This window comes from Malurus melanocephalus, unplaced genomic scaffold (assembly GCF_030028575.1).
Source record: "Malurus melanocephalus ecotype Western Australia unplaced genomic scaffold, MMel_1.1 scaffold_243, whole genome shotgun sequence".
Lineage (NCBI taxonomy): Eukaryota > Metazoa > Chordata > Aves > Passeriformes > Maluridae > Malurus > Malurus melanocephalus.
In genome coordinates this window covers 20,840-23,989 of record NW_026623475.1, presented here as the reverse complement: position 1 = coordinate 23,989, position 3,150 = coordinate 20,840, and the positions used below count along the sequence as shown (strand labels likewise).

The 3,150-nt window shown below is 49.4% G+C and overlaps 1 protein-coding gene across 1 annotated transcript in view; it reads left to right on the top strand.

Moving 5' to 3' along the window:
• Window positions 1-3,150, top strand: part of CACNA1S (calcium voltage-gated channel subunit alpha1 S) — a gene marked incomplete at its 3' end in the record, with an annotated part of 41,301 nt that overhangs the window by 17,701 nt on the left and 20,450 nt on the right. The window contains exons 10-12 of the mRNA XM_057375205.1: window positions 1,209-1,357; window positions 2,335-2,416; window positions 2,942-3,102. Coding sequence (XP_057231188.1) covers window positions 1,209-1,357; window positions 2,335-2,416; window positions 2,942-3,102 — 392 coding nt within the window. The remainder of the gene's footprint in view (window positions 1-1,208; window positions 1,358-2,334; window positions 2,417-2,941; window positions 3,103-3,150) is intronic.

Below are 3,150 nucleotides of genomic sequence, written 5' to 3'. Positions count from 1 at the left end.
GGTTTCTCCTGGTTTTCTCATGGCCAGCCTAAGGAGAGCATCTTGGGGATCCAAGAGAATCACTGTTAGTCTAATTACTGCTTCAACAGTCTTATCCAAATACACCAATGAGCTGTTATCTGTCTGTTASGACAATCTAGGCCAAATTCAATTAGTGTTAATTGCCCCAGTAGTACAGTTAAATACCTGAGATGTTACACTCAACCTACCATGCATTGCTGTGGGACTGCTACCATCCCAATTTTGTTGCAGGGAAATATGTGCTGTCTTGAGGAGTGAGGGGTTTTTTTCACCTCAGGTCTGTGTAGGGTCAGGGTCTTTTTTAAATGTTTCAATKCTTGTTTGTGCAAGTGCATCACACTCATCATCTCCATTAGTTCACAGGGTTAGTTATACCCTAATTGCCTGGATCAGTTAGGCCTCTTTTATGACAAGAACCATGTCACTGCAATGTTAAAACAAATTGGGTATTACTATAACTGAAACAAGTTTAAAAGCAGAAGATAAACCAGAGAAACCTGACTCTTGRGTAGAATTGCTGTAACAGCAGGACAAGCTGGACTACAGGCATCTGAACCTGGAGTAAGCTGCAGGCACAGTAAAGGTTCTGAAGTGTTTTTGCAAATACAACTTAATTATGTTTAAGATCAGGAAAATTATTGTTACAGTGTGTGAGACCTGTTACTAACACATGGCAACACCAGCATGGCTGGGCAGCAGGTCTGCGGTCCTGCCAGACACCAGGTGAGAAAAGAAATTAATTGGAACAGAGCAAGAGGAGTGGACAAGGACATTGGCAGACCTGTCCTTTCCATGTGCTGTTTACCTGCCATGTGATGAGCTCACCTTCTCCATATGGAGAGCTTGGGGCAGGTTTTTGCCCCCCAGATGGGTGAGACCCCATTCTGATCCTTAGCAGGACTGGAGAGGTGCCCTGGCCTCCAACATCTGGGGTCAYTTGGCCTGTTCAGCTGCAGCACCCTGCAGCAAGAGCAACGGTGATGGGGAAGGAGCCCTGCATGCCATCAGGTGATGGGTCCTCATGGTGGGCCAAGAAAGAGGAAAATCACTGGAGCAGTCTAGTGGCAGTGCTGGTGGCAGGATATTTCAGGACTGCAGCTTTCTCCAAGGCCTGGCCTAGCCCAGAGCTGGGGCACCTGAGCTCCATTCCATCCCCTCCTGAATTTCTGYTGCTTTCCTTGTCCCAGAGAGTTCACCAAGGAGCGTGAGAAGGCCAAGTCGAGGGGCACGTTCCAGAAGCTGCGGGAGAAGCAGCAGCTGGAGGAGGATCTGAAGGGCTACATGGACTGGATCACCCACGCTGAGGTCATGGACAGTGATCGGGCCAGGGGAGAAGGTACCAGCTCTGCTTGGTCACACACCGTTAGCGAGAGGGTTGGGTTCCTAATGATGACCACCTMGACAGGAAAGGTGTAAATCTTTGGAAAACTCACAAAGACTCATTTTGCCTGAAAACCCATGAGACAAAATGCTTTGACTTTCTGCAGAACAGTTTCCTTCCTCTTTTTTATTATTTCCTGAATAATTTTGTTGAATTTGACCCAGACTAGCMATGATTTATCCCCGATGCTTAAATCTCCACCTCCACCACAGTATTTAATATTTGCAGAGGAGCAGAGGCCTCCTCTGCAAATATCAAATTTAATTTTAAACACAAGCAAGGCTRGAGTCTCCTTTGGGAAGAGGCACTTGGAACAGCCGAGAGGAGTGTGTGCCCTTGATGTGGAGGGGTACAGTGCAGGGTCACAAGCTCTCACATCAGCAGATGCTTGAATTTCTTGCCATAACTTGATGATTTCAAGGGAGGCTATACAGGCTCAGGGAGGCTATACAGGCATCTAGCCAAAGCTCAGCAAAGCCTGGGGATCTCTACCCCAGAGCCACRGTGTCTGTTGTGCCACTCTGCCTGCTGAGAGCACTTTTGATGCCTCAAGCTGAGTCATGTGTGTGTGCAAAGAACACTTGGAAACAGGGGGACAGACAAAACCTCTTCCAGAGCTGTGGTCCGTGTTCTTAGAAAACTCTGTTCAGCCTTTGCTCAGATCTCAATTGGCCCCAGTTTTCATCATGCTGGGGTAGCTGCTGCTGTCCCTCTCTGCACTGCAGCTGCTCTTCCTGCAACACAGGAGTTCCTGGTACCTTGTGCTTCTCAAAGCCTTCTGTCCAAACTTTGGTTGCTGCCTCTCTGGGATGGCATTGTTTGAGTTCACTTCTGATGGGGAARCTCTTCCTGGTTTGCTTCTGGAAGAATTTCCCTCCCACATGTTCTTCTCAAGGGCTCCAAGAAAAACATTTAATGTCATTCCATCATAGGTATGATGCCTTCAGATGAAGGAGGGTCAGAGACAGAGAGCTTGTATGAAATTGAGGGCATGAACAAGTGGATTCTCTTCTTGTAAGTGTGCTCTGAATGAACCATCTGCTTGCATGGGGGCTTCTACTGTCTCTCACTTGCTGGCCCAGCCCATGGGGGCTTCTACTGTCTCTCACTTTCCTGGTCAGCCACCAGTTTCTGGGAGAGAGACAGGGACTGGTTTTTGGGGGAAGGTGAAGACATTGGGGCTGCAAATAGGGAATTAGGCTGTGGTACTGGCAAAAAGCTCTTTGAGGTGTACAACATCTTTGCTGTGGGACCTGGCTCCAAGCATCCTCCCAYGGCCTGTGCAGCACAGCATGAAATTCAGGAGCTGTGCCTGCAGCCCCCAGCCAGAGGTGATGGAGGCCAAAATTAKCCAGTAGGGTGAATTAACTGCAGTGCCTGAGTGAATGCACTGAGTTGCAGGGCAGGTTATGGTCCTCATCCCTTTTCAGGGAAGGCCCCCAAAAGAGGGAGCAGGGGTGGCTTTGCCCTTCAGGCACAGCCCAAGGGCTTGGGTCTGACCAGCTGGCCAGCTCTGCTGATCCTCTGCCATCTCTGCAGCCGGCAGTGGAGGCGCTGGAACCGAATGTTTCGCAGGAAGTGCAGGGATGTGGTGAAGTCCAAGTTCTTCTACTGGCTYGTCATCCTGATGGTGGCACTGAACACCCTCTCCATCGCCTCTGAGCACCACTTCCAGCCAGAATGGCTGACACAGGTGCAAGGTAAGCAAAGAGTCCTCAGAGAGAAGGAGGGCTCAGGACACCCTGCTG